This window comes from Tasmannia lanceolata, unplaced genomic scaffold, assembly GCF_043159265.1.
Source record: "Tasmannia lanceolata isolate RefF3 unplaced genomic scaffold, GAP_Taslan_0.1 ptg000044l, whole genome shotgun sequence".
In the NCBI taxonomy this organism is placed as follows: Eukaryota; Viridiplantae; Streptophyta; class Magnoliopsida; order Canellales; family Winteraceae; genus Tasmannia; species Tasmannia lanceolata.
In genome coordinates this window covers 14579104-14597689 of record NW_027518721.1, presented here as the reverse complement: position 1 = coordinate 14597689, position 18586 = coordinate 14579104, and the positions used below count along the sequence as shown (strand labels likewise).

General features: G+C 38.3%; 1 protein-coding gene across 1 annotated transcript; it reads right to left on the bottom strand.

Moving 5' to 3' along the window:
• Nucleotides 1-1241: 1241 nt before the first annotated feature.
• LOC143863871 (chromosome-associated kinesin) lies at nucleotides 1242-11150 on the bottom strand. Its single transcript, XM_077374654.1, has 8 exons — nucleotides 10918-11150; nucleotides 8624-8690; nucleotides 8393-8467; nucleotides 8256-8308; nucleotides 2653-2789; nucleotides 2139-2203; nucleotides 1679-1737; nucleotides 1242-1550 (listed from the first exon to the last, which is right to left on the bottom strand). The coding sequence occupies exons 1-8, from the start codon at nucleotides 11092-11094 to the stop codon at nucleotides 1461-1463; spliced, it is 723 nt and encodes a 240-aa protein (XP_077230769.1). The 5' UTR covers nucleotides 11095-11150; the 3' UTR covers nucleotides 1242-1460.
• Between the last annotated feature and the right edge of the window lie 7436 nt (nucleotides 11151-18586).

Genomic DNA, 18586 nt, shown 5'->3' with positions numbered 1-18586 from the left:
CGTTGTTCTTAGATCATATAAGTTTCCTTATTATCACATTTAAACTGTTTCTGCAACAAGAAATCTGCCATCTAAAAAAGCAATGAAAGAAATTCTAGTTAATGGGTCTTCTTGTTACTTCCTCAAAAGTGAGGGCTGATTCTCATGTGGGTCTTAATTCTATTTCTTCCAGAATCCCCAACAGAATTTAACATGCTCAAGAATCACAGAAGAAAAAACAAGTGATCTAAAATCTGTGTCTAGCTTCTTCGCGCAAAAATGAACTGATTTTGGAGGCTAACATCAGCCATGTTCAATTTTTTGTTATTGCTCTCAACCCTTCATGTGAAGTGAATGGGTAATTCTGCTACTACAGATCAGAGGAATAGAACCAAGCTATCAAAACTATTAAGTATGCCGGCAATTGTGATATTCTTCAAAAGAATGCCCCCCCTTTTTTTGAGTAACAGATCTATCTCTAGTGATTCTGCATGTTCTACTCCAAAACTCTTCAAGCTCTACGTCCTGGTTTTTTACCCTCAGAGCTGCCATCAAAATTCAGTTTTGTTTATTAGAACAAGTCCAAGCGCCCCTCGGCCCTGGGGTCCGAGGTTCTTCTGACTTCTTAAGAATTCTTGAGGATTAGATCAATCGTTATTTTGGTTATCTTCTCAACTGTCATTGAAGATATTATTGTTTCTTTCCTTTCAAATGTGTCACACTGCTACAAAGAGAAGAGGCGCCAAAGGGCTTTTCCGACACTTCCGAAAGGGCCTCCCCAATCAAAAATGACTTTCTCAACTGAGTCTAAGAACACCCACAAAACACCAAAACTTTCACTGAGAAGCACCATAGTTTCCTTGGTAGGGGACACTTGATCTAGTATTTCTTTCACCAGCACGCATAATGCACACCTACTTGCTAATTGGAACCTTCTCACTCAGCTACCATCTATGCAAAAAGCTTGACACTCCAGGCGGAACTAAAGTATCAAACTTTTGCAGTAGGTAATTTACCAACTTCTGCATCGAACATGCTTTGAAAAAATAAAGAACAGACAGGAGAAATAATGTACTTGTTAATCGAGTTCTTGATGACATGTAGATTTTTTCAATGACCCTTGAAAGATTTTGACAAAACCACCGATTTCACTTTGTTTTAGATTCCTCCCAAGTTGTATCTCCCATACATTGGACCCATACAACTATCTCAATATAGTCACAAACTCTCACCCGCGCAAATTCCGACATTTCATGTCCATCTCTAAAAAACAATAGCGATTATTAAAGTAAAAAGTACATGGTTTGAAGCAGAGTAGAGCCTCTGGCAAAAGTGTGTAAAACCCCAATATTGAAAAACAAAACAAGAAAAAAGAACAAGAAAAAGGAGAAAAAAGAACTTTTATTATATCTGTTGAGGCATTGTCATGGAGAAGGGAATTGGACAACCACCTTCCCTCAATAGCCTTAGGATCTAAACCATCATACTGAGATCCCTAATTCTGATATCTTCAGGATCCTTTTGTCCAGTGTATTCTTTTGTTGTTTAGCAAGGGATGCTATCGAAGCAACCTGAGAAATAAAAACCACAAAATTAACCATTACATCAAATAATGCAGAATGGTAAAATAGATGCTCACATATCAGAAAGGAAACAAAATATTTTCAAAGACATGGTCCACAGTAGACATTGTACTTGCCTCTGCTCGGAGTTTTATTGCTTCCCTACCAGGAATTTCCCGGAGTCCATCCATCAAATCTAGACATTGGAAATTCTGAATGTTAGATAAGGTATGGAAATCACTCTAACTTAACCAAATTTTTGTCTAAGGCTCTGTTTCTTTCGATGTAAAATGGACATTAAACAAATTTTATGCCCATTTTTAAGTCTAAAATTGAGCGTAAAATTTGTTTTTACACCCATTTTACATCGAAAGAAACGGAGCCTAACATATAAAGTGCATTCTCATAGAAAAACAGTCTATTAGATCAAAAGATGCATTGCATAACCAAGCATCTGTAGCCAAAATAAGCAACGGCCCAGCAAACTAGCCAAAAACCAAGTAAAGCCTTGAGCCATTCAACAGTGCTTGCACACCTTAACCAAGAAGATAGATAGATAGATAACACTAGCAAAGGAAAACAAACAGGCATATTTACCAGCTGCTTGGGATTCAAGCTTGTTAATGGATTTAGCAAGCCTTTGGATCTCATTTCCGGTGTTCCTGCAGAAATATTTCAACATTCTGTTTAATATACAAGGTGACACACTGCTTCAATAGAACACTAAGCAAAAGACAATATCTGTTATAATGCAGATGAAGGGTATGTTTGGCTACCATGATTTTTTTTTCATGATAAACTAGCGTCTCCAAGTGGTGAGAGAGGAGTAAGGCGGGTGAAGTGGCTAAAAATCAGGAAACAAAGAACTACACTCAAATACGGATCGACTTTCTCCTGATTTTTAGCCGCTTCTCACCCTCATCTCAATCAATGCCCTCTCAAATCTCTCTCCTTCTACCATTCAAAAAAAATAAAATCTCTCCCCTTCTCCACCTGCCCTACGCCTCTCTCACCACTTGGAGACACTAATTTATCGTGGAAAAAAAATTCCTGACTGCAAAGCATGGCCAAAGTAGCTGTATAAACTCAGGGTGGTAAAAAGCATAGTTACTTGAGATTGTTAAGGCCCTTCTTCATCTCCTCTTCAGCAAAAGCGACTCTTTCATGCAGTTTCTCGCTGTCTTTCTTTATTAAACCACAAGATGAACTGAGGTCTTTTACATTTTGCTCAGCTTTAGAAAATCGTGCCTGTCCCAAGGATTTGCAACCAAAAAAAGTTATAAAAAAAGAAAGAAAAGAAAAGACTAGCTTGAAGAATGAAACTGAAAAACTAAAAATAACATAAGCTCTTAAAATCTATTCACATGACATGTGGACATTTGCAGGCTTTTATACATTTAGCAAGTTGAATTGAACATAAGACTCAACAATATTACATAGAGTTATACCCGTGAGACACTTTTCATGTATAGTGAAGGTTTAAGAAAGGAAGTTGAAGTAGGCTGGGGAAGAAAATCAGGAGAAGAAAAAAGAAAGAAGAAAGAAGAAGAATAGGGGAAGCAGAGAAGGAGAGGAGAACTAGAAGTAGAAGAAAAGACGGATTAGAGGGGATAAAACTTGTATTCCAATTAATTAATCATCAAAAGTTAAAAACCCTAATACATGAGGCCTATATATAGGCAATAGAAATAAAAGTCCATAGAAAATAAAAGCCCTGAAAACAAAATAAAATCCTAGAAACGAAATAACATGGAAATAAAGCCACAAAGTCCTAATGGGCAAATATGCCTCTTATTGGGCCTACAATCTGCATCATTGCATCAATATGCACTTGAGAATTGTAGACGAGTGCCCATGAGTCGCCATAGAGTATAATATAAGTGAGTTACAAATCGCAAATCTCTATCCAATGTAATTGATCTTGGCACACTCCATGCAAGCGAACAACTTCTCAAAAAAATAGGTTAGCTATGTGAGATGCATCTGTAGAGTTCTTGCATGGCACAAAATGAGCCATCTTAGAGAAACGGTCAACAATAGCAAAAATGGAGTCACACTCATGTTGAGTCCTACGTAAGTGAAGAATGAAGTCCATAGAGAGATCTTCCCACGGATATTCAGATATATGTAGGGGCTGATATAAACCCACATTTTGAGATCCTCCCTTAGCTAGTTGGCAAATAAGACACCTTTGCACAAAGTGTCATTTGAAAGGAAACGCCCCCACCCCAGAAGGGCGCCCTCGCTATCCTGGCAAAACGCTTCGAAAGAAGAGCTACATTGTGCTTCAATGTAGGCCAAAAGTACCGCTCCTTTACAAGAGTCTCTGTTTTGTCTCGCCAAAATGCCTACCAAGTCCACCACCATGTAACTCAGTGATAGCTTGCAATCGTAGTGAACCTGCAGGTAGACATAGCCGATTTGCTTTGAAGAGATAGCCGTTAATCACGCTACAGCCTTGCTTGTTCCTTGATAGTCTTGCAACACTTTGGAAAAGAATGGATCCGTAGTGTAATATTTCGGCAAGAGATAAAAAACATGAACCTCATAAGAAAGAGTAGTGGGTAAACTATACTTTCTACTGAAAGCATCCGCTACCTTTTTCGCTATACCAGCTTTCTGATGAAGGACAAAAGTGAATTCTTGCAAGTAAGACACCCAACACGCATGGCCAGAATCCAACTTTTTTTGTGCATTGAGAAACTTGAGTGCTTGATGATCTGAATAGAGAATAAAGTCCTTGTTGATAAGATAATGACGCCAATGCCGCAATGATTGAACTATAGCATATAGTTCAACGTCGTAAGTAGAATACTTCTTTTTGGCATCACTCAGTTTCTCACTGAAATAAGCCACCGGTCTTCCTTCTTGAGTGAGGACAACACCAATGCCAACATGTGAGGCATCACCATTCAACTTGGAATGTCTTAGAGAAATCGGGCAAAGCCAACGTGAGTGCTTCTGTAAGCTTTGATTTCAGCAATTCAAAGCTCTTTTCCACCTCCTTGGACCATTGGAATGCTTTTTTGCTTTAACACATCTGTCATGGGGGCGACGATGATGCTGAAACCTTTTATAAACCGCCGATAGAATGAAGCCAAACCATGAAAACTTCGCACATCAGTAATGCTTTTAGGAGTAGGCCAATCAAGGATGGCTTGGACTTTATCACTATCCATTTCGATGCCACTGTTCTCATGGAGGATTTTGAACACACTTTTCAAGTGTTCAATGTGCGACTTTTCATCCTTGCTGTAAATCAATATGTCGTCAAAGTACACCATGACAAATGTTCCTCAAAACTCCTTCAAGACTTGTGTCATAAGTCTCATGAAAGTGCTTGAAGCATTAGACAATCCAAATGGCATTAAAAGCCATTCAAAGAGACCATCTTTTGTCTTGAGTGTTGTCTTCCATTCATCACTAGGTTGAATTCGGATTCGGTGATAGCCAGTTCACAAATCAATCTTTGAAAAATACTTTTACACCGGCAAGCATATCAATCATATCTTCAAGACGAGGAATTGGAAACCGACACTTCACAATTATCCTATTCACAGGACGACTATCAATACACATCCCCACGTCCCATCTTTTTTTGGAGTAAAACGGGCCGGAACTGCACATAGGCTAAGACTCTCTCTCTCTCTCTCTCTCTCTCTCTCTCTCTCTCTCTCTCTCTCTCTCTCTCTCTCTCACGAGTCCTTTATGCAACAAGACCTCAACTTGCCTTTGTAATTCCGCATGTTCTTTTGGGCTCATTCTATAATGAGGCAAACTAGGGAGTGTAGCTCCTGGAATGAGGTCAATTCGATGTTGGATATCATGCATAGGTGGCAAGCCATGAGGCAATTCATTTGGAACTAAATCTTTGAACTCATTCAACAAGCTAGAGACACTTGCTGTAATTTCTTTCTCAAACTCTTGACATTCTCCCATAGCTACCAAAGCATAGATCACGTCCTTTTCTTTGCAACATTGTTCAAGGGTAGCAAACTGATTTGACTATCCGATTGCACCGTAGTCAGCATGTCTTTCGATGGGTTAAGCACATACTTCACCCCATGCTTGACAAGAGAGTAGGTGTTTCTTTTCCCATCAAGATGAATACATCTATCAAATTGCCACGGCCTTCCAAGAAGATTGCGAGCATCCATGGGAAGGACATCAAAGAAAATTTCATCATCATATTTTCCGATTGAGAACTTGAATGAACGACTCTTAGAAATCATGACTTCACCTCCCCGTTTAAACCATGAAACTTTGTAAGGCTTAGGGTGGTGCTCACATTTGAGTTTAAGTTTTTCAACCATGGCTTTAGACACCATATTCTCACAACTTCCATAGTCAATCATCACTACACATTTTTTTCCCATACGATATGCAATATGTTCGGAAAATATTGTGTCTAAGCCGCTTGTCATCCTCTTGGACAGACAACACACGACGAATATCAAGTCTCTCAACATCACAATAAGGATTACAATACTCTTCTTCTCCTTCATTTTCGTGTTCTTCATCATAGATAGGTTCTTTTTCTTCCTCGTCTTCTTCAACTTCCTCTTCAACAAAGTTTATTTCAGCCCTTTTCTTAGAGCATTCATATGCCTTATGCCCAGGTTCACCACACCACAACGAAAGCAATAAGAATTTGGTGACATAACAATCTCGTTATGCTCCTTGTTTTCTCCCCCGTCACGTGGGTTTAGACGTTCAAAACCACGTGAAGAATTCTTTTTAGCTTGAAAAAATGTCTTTTCTTTTGTTATCTTAGAGCATTCACCCCTCTTGAAAGAATTCCACTTGGACTTTTCTTCGGCCGTAAGAGCCATTTGGTATGCCTCTTCAAGAGTGTGAAGAGAATGCATCACAAGCTCTCAAAAAATACCATATTTAAATCCACTCAAATATCGTCCCACAAGCTGGTCATCATTTTCATTCAGATCTATAAAATTGCTCTGTATAATCACCCACGGATTCATCATTTCATTGGTTCAATTGATGAAACATTTTGTAAAGAGATTGAGAATAGTCCAAGGGTATAAACTTGTCATCTAGCTTTGCCCATGTACTAATCCTTCTAATCCCCCTTCTTTCAAGATTGTTTTGATATTGTTGCCACCACACAAGAGCATGTCCTTTGAGTTTGTAGCAAAAAATTGCACCTTTCTTCCATCCGAGAGATTTTCTCATTCAAAGAATGTTCCTAGTGATGCTATCCAATCAAAATAGTCATCGGGATTGAGCTTACCTTCAAAGTCCGAAACATTCACTTGGATGCTTCTATTCCCTCCTTCAAGAGCTCTAGCCAAAGTTCCATACTCCATCGGTCATTTGGCAGGGTTGCTAGAGCTTCAATAGAAGTAGAGGAGTCACCGTCTTCATTCGTATTCCTCCTTTCATGACCAAATGATGCACTTCTCCTACTTCGCAGAGAAGAGGAGACCGATGCTATTTCTAAAGTTCATTCACCATTTGTTGAAGCTCTTGATTAGATTGACGGAGTTCGGCAAGTTCAGCTCGCACATTGTTATCATATATTTCAGTAATAGATTGTCCACGAGGTATTTTATGATCAAGGAAATTTGGATTTGCAGTCCCCTCCGTCGGCCTTTAGTAAAATGCTAATATCTCCTTATACAAAACTCCGATTTATGATCCGTTTGTTGTGCTGAAAACTAGACTCGAAGATCTTTCTATTGGTATATGGCTAGCTCAGATCGGATATCGATAACCCCTTCAAATATGCCACGAAATAGACCCAAAATTTCTGGAGTGCAAAAATTCTGGATTGTGCCGAATATCAAAGTGCGCCACAAAATCTTCCCGCTCTGATACCAAATTTGGTGCAGGCCGTAACCCGCAAATAACAACACAATAAGGAATTGATCAATAAACATAAATAAGAAGAAAGATAGAACCAAGAATCACTCGATAGGTTTGAAGCGGAATCATTCGATGCCTGGTAGGATGCTAGGAATCACTCGACTAGCAAGGCAAAATCACTCAACGCCAAAGGGGAATCACTCAACCCTTGGGAGGAATCACTCAACTCCAGATGACAGATGACAGCAATTTGCTATAGAGAATTTCAATCAAAAGTACCATCCATTCTTTGCTCATTCACATCGATATGTATAGAGATACAAGTGTAGAAAATGTGGTACATGGAAAATGACTCCACCATAACTTCTATGCCTATTCTCAAGACCCTATAATAACTTCTAGGACAATTTCCATGACAATACCATTACCTAAGTAGTCAAAATATGTTCAACATAGCAGCAATCCTGTCACTAAGTTCAGATGATTAACCAACTTCCCTTTATTTGTGTGAAACCTAACAACTATTTGCCATGTACACAACTTTCTCCTTAGATATGTGTGTGTGTGTGTGTGTGTGTGTGTGTGTGTGATGATTAACCAACTTCCCTTTATTTGTGTGAAACCTAACAATTATTTGCCATGTACACAACTTTCTCCTTAGATGTGTGTGTGAGGGGCGGGGGGTACAGAAAACAGCTGGTATATGTAAAGTTAAACATTTGTTGATCCAAGAATCAATAACAGAAAAGGTATAATATAGGTAAGCAATTAGGACATGGGAAAGGAAATGATTTCTATGAGCTACTCATACAACATTTACAGAGGTATAAAGCATTTCACAGTTTAAATGAAACATTTTTAGAAACTAATCAGATAAAGAAAGGTTACCTCCTCGGTCTGAAAACGACCTAACGTATGGCGAAAGAAAAATCTCCTGGGCCCTACAGATACAACACAATTCTAGTATAAATTTAAACAGCTGGATGGTGCCAAAGCAATTAAAAGCATAAAGATGCAAGATATACCTCGCATAAGGAGAACTGCTCCAACAGCTACTCCACACACAGCAACTGGGTGCTCCCGTGCACTCATCAACTCATCTTAAAGAAAAAAAAAATTCAGAAATCAACGTCTCCACCACGCAGAAAGATTGTAACACTCCTATGGGCAACACTTGCACTCATTTGCAATTGTGGTCAAAGAAGGAAGGCTAACCATTTAAGACACTAGACTGATTCAGAGAGAAAATAATTCACCTTTAAATTTCTTGAAGAAAGCATCTTCATAAACTTTATATTGGTACTTAGCCTGTGGTAGAAAGTCCTACAAAGCATAGAGGAAAACTATCAGCCCAAAGAGAAGAAAATTTTGAACAAGCACCTTCTCTATTTGAGCAAAACATTAAGAATGAGGGGTGGCTCATAATGATTCAATCTAAGCGGATAAGCATGTGAATATGATTCTTGGCAGTTTTCATGAAATTCAATGCACTTTCAGACATGTAGAAAATAACTTTAATTCCTTAAATTCTGTCAAAGATAAAAAAGATTAAAATAACAGGGGGAGGGTGACAAAACTGAAGGCATAGAATAAATAAATGGTAGGATTAGTTCTAATTTTTCTTGACTTTCTTTGCGAAACTGATAAGATATTGCAATAGTCCTAAATGGTGAAAATGAGGATATGACTAGTGAAACCATAGGTCTAAATGGTGAAACCAAGGGCATAATTACCTTAGTCCTAATTACTAAATGGTGAGAGGGCATATTAGGGAACAGTAAAATCCAAACAAGAGGAGCTAATGTAGACATTGTAACACTGGAACATCCACACAAAAAAAAATCCATGTGAGGACATTGCTAAATGCTTTAATAGCACAGAATCCAAAATTTTCTTTTTGATTTTGCTGAATGTATTAATACATGATCTTTCTGCAAATGCATTTTCTCCTGATCAAGGGACAACCGAGGGAGCCTATGAAGATTGGAACCCCATGATTGTGGACACGGACACGGAGTGTCGTGTGTCGACACGAACACGGAGTGACGGGCACGGAAAACTCCCAAAATTTAGAAACGGGGACATGGCTAAAATAGGAAGCATACATAATCATGATTTGTGGATACGGATTCATGTGTCAAGTTTCGACACTGATACGAGTTGTTTTATGTCTAACATGGCAACTTCTAAAAATCTAGAAATGGTGACACCTACATACGTATAAAACTATTGGTTACTATCATAATTGTAACAATATAAATATGGAATTCATTTAACAACTAATAAATCTTAGAATTAATCAACTATAATCTAAAACAAACATGGGATAATCAAATAACAACGTATTGATCAATTTAATCTAGTTCTCTCCCATCTCCGATATACAACGAGAAGGGAGACTAATATGATACAATGAATATAATATTGGAATAAGAGTTTGTTTAGGGTTTTAGGTTTGGAGTAGGGGATATAACAGCAAATATTAGTTACAGAAGAGCTAAAGGAAGAATTTATAATAAAAGCGGTAAACTCAATATTAAATAATAAAATAGAATGTCACACTTGACACGGTACAAAAGAACGGGTCCACAAGCCCACATTAAGTCTAACACTTAAAGCAGTGCATTTAAAAGTGTCCAAAGGAGTGTCAACATGTGCAAACGTGTCGAGTCACACACGGCACGACACGTGTGGCAGGATTAAACACACACGGCACGGCACATGTGACATGATTAAATACACATGGCACGACATGTGTGACAGGATTAAATTCAAAGTGTCGGCTAAAACATAGTTGGAACCTATGATAAATATTTCCAAATAAAAAATGTTCAATTGATCTTTATTAACCATTTACTTGTAATCAATTACCTTCTCTTCTGAGCAGTTTGCAAACAAATCGAGAATTACTCTTACCCATAATTTCTCATAAATAAACTTATTTAATCAGTATTCCCAATCCAATAGGGGACAAAAAGTAAAGAGAAAATAGATATATTTACACTGAAGAAGCAAAGAGTATATAAGGAAACCAATAAATAATAAAAATCGAAATAACAAGAAACACCAAGATCAGGAAAGAATAATTCCCATCGATCCAAACACAAAAAGTTCAATATAAAAAGGAAGATTATTGCATACCAGCAATTCCCATATCAAATAACCCAAAAGTACTAAAATACTCAAAAATATTAGACATACCTACATAGAAAAAATGAAAAAAAAAATAGAGAGAGGGAGAAGGGGAGAGAGAGAGACCAGTAAAACCTATAAATTGAATAAATCATGAAAGATAAAATTAAAACCCAGAAATTATACGAATTTCGGTGATCGAAAACAGCAAAATTCAGCAATCATGGAACCAAAAAAGAAAACTTTAAATAAAAAAAAAGAACAGATAAAAGAAAGTAAAATAACTCCAAAACCAATACCACACAATCCAAAACACCAAAACCCCAGAAAATATAATAATGGAAGCAATATTCATGAAAACAAAACTGGGATTTTATATGGAACCTAACCCTAATGAAATGACAAAAAGAAGAAGAACCTGCATTGTACGGAGATGGGTAGAGGAGTTTTCTTGGAAGGAACGAGCAGATCGAAAAGCAGAATCAGTGGATTCGAAAACAGTTCTTTTCAGATCCTCTGCTGTGTATGCATTCCATGGTTTCCCTTCCTCCGAAGAAGGTCCAGATTCCGAAGGAGATGTTCCTTCTTCCGCCATTTTTTTTTTTAGGGTTCTGCTCACAATGGGCAAATGGGCTTCTACTTAAAGTGGTTTTTTTAGCTAATATAGTAAGGATATTTTCGCATTTAATAAAAAGGGGAACTGTTATTAGCGCAACCATATTTTGATATTTGCACAAATCCAGCTGTCTTTTCTTCTTTAATTGACTCGTGAGAGTTTTTTGGGAAATGTAATAACCTTTCGGCTCAATTCTTTGTGCATGTTTGGGGAGAAGACCCCTTGCATGGTTTCTGCTACTAGACAGGAGAAGCAAGGCGTTGGGCACTTAACAACCCTTCAGCTGAAGAAAGGCCTTAAGAGAGGGGAACTCACTTTCGTGGTAACCTTGAATATGGGAGAGACACTGGTGGGGAGAGTACCATCCCCGCAGCATTCAACATGTCCTGGATGAATATGCGGATGTCATGCCGGAGAAACTGCCTAAAACATTGCCGCCGAGGAGAGCAGTTGACCATAAGATTGAGTTGGAACCTGGCTTTGATACCAATTGTCACGGGCCTTCGGTTTGGGAGCAAAATCCCTACGGCACTTGCGTTGTCTCACAACAAGCAAGTAAGCCTGGTAAGGTTGTGAGGATCAAACCTACAAAACAAGCAGAAGGAGAAATGCTAAGTTTGCAAGCAAGCAAAAAATAATGGGGCACACGAATAGGCAAATGCTAATCTTGATTGCTGAGTCTTGAACAAGTTACAATAGGACTAAGCCAAAAGGACTACTACTCCTAAGGGTCCCCGATCACCCGTTGACTAGAATGGAATCGAATCTGTTCGGTTGCCGGAATTTTTTTCGTTCTTGGGATTTTTGTGGAACAAAAAACTTCCTGAGAGATTGGTGGGAAAAAAACTCCCTAGAAGTATCCCGATAAAATAAAAATCCCATGTTTGGTTGACCAAATTATGGTGGGAAAAAAATTGCTTTGTTTGGTTGCTTGAACTGTTGGGAAGAAAAAAAATTCTTCTGCAAGCTTATTTTTGGTTCCTGGGAGTATTTTTTTTCCTTCCTGGGGTTTCGTGCGGGGTTATTTTGGTTCTTAGGACTATTTTGGGCCTACCAACCAACTGTGGGTTTCCTGCGGAAATTCCACAAAAGTCCCAAGAATCAAAAAAATTCCGGCAACCAAACGTAGCATACTGACAGGATTCATGGACATAATTTGCATCATTTGAAAAAATTCGGGATCATGATCGAGACATGGCAAAAAAATTCGATAGATGGTGACAATCTGAAGTCGTTCTACTAAAATACCGTCAAAATATTTCTTATGTTAAGTCTTAAAGGAGGAGTATTTTCATAAATCTGAACTAAATATTGCTTAGCTTACGACTCCGATGGACGGTCCGATTTGAAATGGATCATGACTGGGACGCAAGAAGTAGGATCCGAAGAACCCTCCGAATCTGAACCGATCCGACCAATAAGGGATTTGAATGGATCATGACTAAGACATGGGTGAACCCGATCTGAAGTGGATCCGTTGACACCCGTACTTTTGACAGCTCTTTAAACACTAAAAGGCAAGATGGTTTGTGAAAATATCAAAATACACATCGCGGGAATAACTCTCTCCCTCTCCCCCTCATTCTGAAAAGAGGCAAAACATAAAGACAGTAATGAAAAACCATAGTATCTAAGCTCTCTTTCCGAAAATCAGAGAGAGAGAGAGAGAGAGAGAGAGAATGCTTTTTCTTCTTATTCAATCTCCGAATCCGCATGGACGTTTTCTCGACCCATCTCTAAGCATCAATGTAGTACGCAGAGAGCTTTGTTTTATTTCTTTTCTTCCCCTTGTCCCGAAATTCTCATTTTTATATTTCTAGGGCATCGAATTTCCAATTTATGATGCTATGTTCTTCATTGACATGGCCGCCGATTAGATCTTGGCTTCGGGATTATGATAAAATTCAGAGTGTTGCGGTTTTTCTCATTTACATTCAATTAGTGCTGATTTCGATCCAATTTCCCTTTTCTTTTTTCCATTTTGATGTCAGCTGATTTGTCTGATCTTTTGATGGATTGCATTTTGTTACATTTTTAGAGTTTTGATTTTCTTTTATTTTGGGAAATGATATTCCCCCCTAAACGGATAAAATCCCCCTTTAACGGTTTCTGTGCTTGAGGATAAATTCACCCCCTTTAACGTTTTTCTTTGCCTTTAAAACTTAACGGATAAATGCACACCCGAGATTTTATGTGGTTCGGCCAAGATGCTTACATCCACGGGCGAGCATGTCTTCCACTATGAGAAAACAAAATTACAAAGATTACACTGGATTAACCCAAACCCACAATCCCGCAACCATTGGCATTTTTTTTTTCTTAGAACACGTGTATGCTGTATATGCAATTCATTATCACACAGATGCCATTAGGTCATAGAATGTTGCAAATTAGCGTTTTATAAGGAACTGTATCTTAGTCCTCTAACTGCCACTCTAGTCATTTCCCTTCAATCCATAACATAAATCTTCTGAAATTGACTTATGATTCAAGTTGAATCATGGATTTTCTATGGGTTTCGACTCATACTGTACAACATTGGCCTTTCTGTCCGGATCAATTGTTTTAATGAAGAATTTCAGTCTGATTCCGTGCTGCTAAACTAGGAGAAATTAACAGTGAAGAATTTAGAAGAGATAAGATCTTGCATTCTTAAGTTTCGATTGTTCTTTAACCATGTGCATCTCTAAGTAGCATCACTCATTCACTCCTCCAGCCATTTTAACTACCCCATGTATTTCTCACTTGTGATTTGTGAATATGGTAATCCCAGTTTTTTATGCTTCATCCATACATGTTCTTTTAGTCAAATGTATGATTCTGGTACAATGACTGACCTAGGCACCCACATACTTGCACATGAAACCATGAGAAATTTGTAGGCATTAGCACATTGACGCAGAACAATCCGTGCAAAACCATAATTAGAGAAAGTGGGCACCCAAAACTTGTCACTTATCTAGGCTTTATAATAGGGTTTTATCCTTTTCCCCTCCTCCCTTGACTTAGGAAATATAAAACTCAAGGAAGAAGGTCAAATCTCATTCCATTTCACCAAAAAAAAAAACTTGTCACTTATCTGGAGACTTGGTTCAAGGGGATAACTCGGTAAGAACGCCACAAAACTGATTCAATTACTTGAAAAACTGAATTGATCATTTCGAAAACTTGAGAGAAAACAATATACATTGATAAAAACAGAGAATTTTGAAACTTTTTTCAAAAAATATAAAAACAAATGACAGCAAAACCTTAAGAACATTCGAGCAAGTACTCTAGGTTTTTAACTCAGCAACTTATTGAACACTAGTTGAGCTTATGAACATTTTATTTTTATTTGTATTTTAATATAGGTATGTGTTTCTGAACCTTACTCCGGATTATCCCCTCCTTTTGCTTTATATTCATGTACAGTAGTAGCCTACAAGGATGTGTATGCTAAAGGCTGACATTTCTCTTCTTTTGCACTAATAATTGTACTATACTCTTTAATGCAGGACGATAGTGCACAAAGCAAGCTTTTGAACAATTGATTTTGGACTCATTGGCTGTAAATTCTGTTCAGCATCCAATCCATCTCGCTCTTGCCTTCTTTTTTTCCCCCAAATTGGGCCATGCTTTTGTGCAGAAAGTGAGCTTTGTACAGTTACCCCATTTTTTGAGCCATTTTTTTCATGATCAAAGGTATCCCAATACTAAGACATGATATATCCTAACCCCATCTCTTCATCCTTGCTATTCTGTGTTGGCATTTTTTAGTGTGGCCCACATTGTTGGGACCCACTTTAAGAGAAAACGTATGGCTTTTCTTATCCACTATAGTGCTCTGTTTGGATGCCGGTAATTCGTTGGGAGATCTATATCCCAGCGGTCAAAGGGGAGATTAAAGGGGAGATCTAAAACAGATCAGTCAACGGGGAGATTAAGGGTGGAAGAAAGAAACATTGTTTGGTTTGTCTTGCAAATATTGGGGGGGGGGGGGGGGGGGGGGGGTGGTTTGGGATAAGGGCAAAACGATCTCCCCAAGATCTTCTCCACAAATTTCTTTGATTTGAAGAAATTTGGAGAGAAGATCTCGAGCGCGCCACATCACCCGACCGTCGCCCGACAGTGCTAGTGGTCAAAGACCTTAAAAGGCAACCAAACAATCTCAAGAAGATCTCAAGAAGATGTTCTCCCCTCAATCTCCTTAAAAATGGCCAACCAAACAGAGCATTTGTGTTCTATTTACCAAGGGAGTCTTATGGATAAATCCCAAGTGTTTTGAATCTCTAAAACATGTGAGTGTTAGAGTCGTGGAAGGACACAAACTCTTGTGATCCGAAATCAATAAATATGGGTTGCATGGAACAACACTTATACGATATAGCAAAGTTCCATCATAAAGAGCAAAGTTCCATAATAAAGAGGGTCCCTAATATGAGAGGAAAACTGTGCCTGCGTTTCCATCGATCGAGCCCTAAGGTCTTCGTGTTCGTAGCTCGCCAAAGCTAGAGGGATTCGTGATCTTTGATTCTAATCGCCACGGCCGGAGGTAAGTTCCGCATTAATTTTGAATTAAATAAAGCTTTCAGTTGGTATTAAAGCCGCCCTTCGGGTGTGGCGATTGAATCAATTTCTGAACTTTGGATTGGTTTATCAATGTTTGTCTCTTTGAATTTTGAATCGAAGAGTTTGCTTATAGCAATACTGTTGAATGAGTAGGATGAACATTGATATATTCGATTCATAATTTTCAGAATAAAGAAACAGTGGTAAAATCACTTTAAATGTTAAGTAGTTTTGAATACATAGGAAAACTGTTAAAATTTCAGAAGAAAATAAAGCTTTGGGTTTTTTCTGCAATTATGTAAATTCGGCACTAAATAGGTCCAGCCACTAATCAGACGTCATAAGTGAATTGCCGGCCCACCGGACGAGGTTGACCGCCCAAACGGCGAGTCAATCCGACGGTTGGATCGTCTTCGGTGACCTCCAAAATTTTCCATGAACTTTATTTTCAAAGTGGGTTTTGAAGCTAGAAGATGTATGGAATCGGTTCGTGGGTAGAAACACAACGAGCATCACGGTCCCACACACAATTCTGGAGGACAAAACAGACAATAAAACAAAAAGGAAAATATAAATAAAGAAAAGAGCAAAAGTATATTTATTGCATCACCATGACTCAGCCCACTTCTTGAGTCTTGAAAAAAAGGTTAACGTGTATGTTTTCTTTGTCTTTAGTTTATTTTGTCCTCTTCCTCATATTTACTTCATACTCCAATTTTGGGCTCTTAAATTTGAGATTTGGGAAAAGTGTGGAATTGTACCCTACATTTTCTCAGTGTTTCGGACGCAATGGTACTAGTTTCGGAACAATCTGAGACTTATAGGTTGCTTTTTCGCGAATCTCCGCTTTTCATGGGCACTGGATATTCTAACTTTTCTTGGGTTTATGATCATAAACAGAAAAAAGTTCTGAACTGTACCTTAAATTTTTTCGGCATTTCGGACGCAGTGGTATAGTTTTATGAACAATCCGAGATCAATATGTTGTTTTCTCTTTATTCATACTATAAAAGGGCTTCAGATTTTGTCCCTAGGGTTTGGGAAACACTCCCAAATTTTGATAGAATATTATCGGCACCCTAAGGTACTTGTGTATCAGTTTCGGACTAATTGGATTAATGGATTTCAGTTTTGAAGAGCTTTAAGCTGTTTATGGTCAATTTTGCCTACAACCTAAAGGCTCTTGAAAACTGATTTGAATTTTCTATTAAGGTAATCTGATCAATCCAAAACTTCTACAATAAAGTTAATAATTGCTTAAAATTATACAATCTGAATTTAAAGTATTTTTTGGTTAAGTTTCAATTTATATGCATATTTCTTTAAATTCAGTTGTGGTTGTTGGATACAATTCCTTCAGTAGTATTTGATGTTTGCAATTATGTTAATCATACCCCATAAAGTAAACTGTTGAAATATGACATAAAGACCAGTCATACTCCCAAAGATACCATTATAAAGAGGTATTCGATTAGTCTGGGAGGGTCACAACATCCTATGACTATGAGGATACCTATGACAATTGGTGTATTTATAGTGCCCATTAGGGATGCAACTCGGGTCGGGTTTTTTTTCGGAAAACCCACGATTCCAAACCCGGCCCTACCCATGATAAATTTCGGGTCGGGTCGGGTTTTTTCACGTTGACGCAATTTTTTAAGGAAAATTCTTGTTTGGCAAGGTAGCTCAACTCATAGAAGCAGAAATTACACTCACATTACACTTGAATCAAACAATGATGTAATTACACTCACATTACAGTTGAATCAAACAATGTTGTAATTACAATCAAACAATGCTGAATCAAACACTTGAATCAACTCAACTCATAGAAGCAGAAATTACACTCACATACAATAACAGTGGGTGCGTGGGTTTTCACTTTTAACTTTTAACTAACAATAGAAAATAATGTACATACTATAACTTATGTAACTCGGGCCGGGTCGGGTCGGGCCCCTTCAAATCCGGCTCGACCCGAGATTCATGCGGGCTTTTGAATGCTCAACCCGGCTCGACCCGAAACCCAAGAAACCTGAACCCAACCCAGGCTATTTTCGGGTCGGGTAAAACCTGGCTCGAGTTGCAGCCCTAGTGCCCATTGACACATAAAGTGCAACTTTTCAGTTGCTTTGCTCTAATGGTATCTAAGAAGAGAAGTATAACCCTCTTCTTTCATCTCGAGAAGTCAAGAAAATCTCATTTTTTTGTGATCTTGCTTTCCCAGAGATTTCATTGTTAGGGGTTTTCGGTCCTTCAAATGCTGTAGGATTTTTCCCTTCTTCCATCATCAATTTTGTATATTTTTGGGTGATTTACTGAATAGAGGGTTGATCCTAATCCTTTATAGATCGGACGGTGGGGTCAACCTATGGAAATAATTTTTGGGGCACAACCTTTTTAGGCCGTGGCCCATCTAATGGACACTTGGTTTGGATCATCCTATGGTGCGGGTCATACCGTACTTTTAATTAAGTGAGGAGTGCCATCATCAAAATACAGTACTGCTGATTGAAAGAGTTTCCATGCTTAATGGAATTGGGGCAGACGTGTTTGTCCGCTTGATCAATGGAAATGATGATCATTTCCTCATGGCCCACATAACGCTCGAGGTTGTAGTGCTTTTCATTGTTCAAGATCTATGTTTTATCTACATGCAATCAATGGACAGCTTCATCCAATCAATGCATGTTTAAATCTTTGCACTTTAACCTATCCGAGATGGGACATGGCGCCTAAATTCGGGATATGATGATCCAAACCGTCCATTTTATGGGCCACATTGTAAATGGGTCGTGCCCAAAAATAATTTCCATAGGTTGATCCTAGCTCTCCGATCTATAGAAGAACCGCTTATTATGGAATATGGAAGCATCTATAGATTTCACGGGTTGGGATCATCCTACGGAGATGAATTTTG

Coding starts and splice junctions, on each gene's coding strand:
- LOC143863871 (XM_077374654.1), bottom strand. CDS start 11,094: ATGGCGGAAGAAGGAACATCTCCTTCGGAATCTGGACCTTCTTCGGAG. Junction 8,309..8,392: donor AGCAGTTCTCCTTATGCGAG/GTATATCTTGCA, acceptor TTGTATCTGTAG/GGCCCAGGAGATTTTTCTTT. Junction 1,551..1,678: donor CAATAAAACTCCGAGCAGAG/GCAAGTACAATG, acceptor TTTATTTCTCAG/GTTGCTTCGATAGCATCCCT.